At 42.9% G+C, this 924-nt stretch overlaps 1 protein-coding gene across 1 annotated transcript in view; it reads right to left on the bottom strand.

The window, feature by feature from the left end:
* Positions 1 to 375: 375 nt before the first annotated feature.
* Positions 376 to 924, bottom strand: part of LOC116380793 (putative uncharacterized protein DDB_G0291608) — a gene marked incomplete at its 3' end in the record, with an annotated part of 1,187 nt that continues 638 nt past the window's right edge. The window contains exons 2-3 of the mRNA XM_031842650.1: positions 667 to 811; positions 376 to 416 (exon numbers count right to left, since the gene is read on the bottom strand). Coding sequence (XP_031698510.1) covers positions 376 to 416; positions 667 to 811 — 186 coding nt within the window. The remainder of the gene's footprint in view (positions 417 to 666; positions 812 to 924) is intronic.

Below are 924 nucleotides of genomic sequence, written 5' to 3'. Positions count from 1 at the left end.
AGAAGACATGAAGGCCGGCAGAAGACATGAAGGCCGGCAGAAGACATGAGACAGTCGATTCTCTGCTGCCTTTACACAAAGACAGGCCAGCTGTTTCCCCCCTTTATGCTAAGCTAAGCTACGTGGCTTCATACAGACATGAAGGTATCGATCTTCTAATCCAACTCTTGAAAAGAAGCTTGATGGAAGTTATATTATAATACATCACTAAGAGATATTATTCATGATGGAAAAGGAACTCATGTTCAACTGTAAAATGTCCTTTCATGGAATTCTTATAACAATAGTTTGCTCTGTGCTCATGTTAAAAAACAAATGTTTTATGATCAGATTTATATTTTCTATATCAGTCGGGTTGAGTACTTTTTTTCTTACCTTGATGCCCAAGTTGAAGAAAAACTTCAAGATGTTGAGATCTGCAGAGAAAAACAAACATCAAATATTAATATTATAACACTACATTATATTTAGGAAGCGCTGTAAGAAACCCATCAGGAGTTTTTAAATCAGCATTTATCACAGGAATGTCAACGATTAATCAATTAATCTGAAACAATTTCCTCAATTGTTTCATTTTTCATTCTTTTACATTTGAAGACTAAAAATGATTTCATGATAATAAAACAATCATCAGTTTAAGAGTCTTCTTCATTTTTCCCAGCTCACCTTGCGGCAGGTCGTCCCCTGATTGGCTGGAGGAGAAGAGGGGAGTCGGAACCACGTCCCCCGTCTCCCCCTGAGGGAACCCGGGGTAAAGGGGGTCCTGGTAGAGCTGGGACAGCTGGGACAGGGGGACGGCTACTGGGATGGACTGGAGGTGGGGGGGGTGAGGAGATGGATGAGGAGACAGGTGAGGAGGGGGAGGAGCTGACTGTAGCTGGGGGTGAGGAGGGGGAGGAGCTGACTGTACCTGGGGGTGAGGAG

This window comes from Anarrhichthys ocellatus, unplaced genomic scaffold (genome assembly GCF_004355925.1).
Source record: "Anarrhichthys ocellatus isolate YVR2014 unplaced genomic scaffold, GSC_Weel_1.0 scaffold8881, whole genome shotgun sequence".
Taxonomy (NCBI): Eukaryota; Metazoa; Chordata; class Actinopteri; order Perciformes; family Anarhichadidae; genus Anarrhichthys; species Anarrhichthys ocellatus.
The sequence above is the reverse complement of the archived record's forward strand: the minus strand, read 5'-3'. Positions and strand labels throughout refer to the sequence as shown.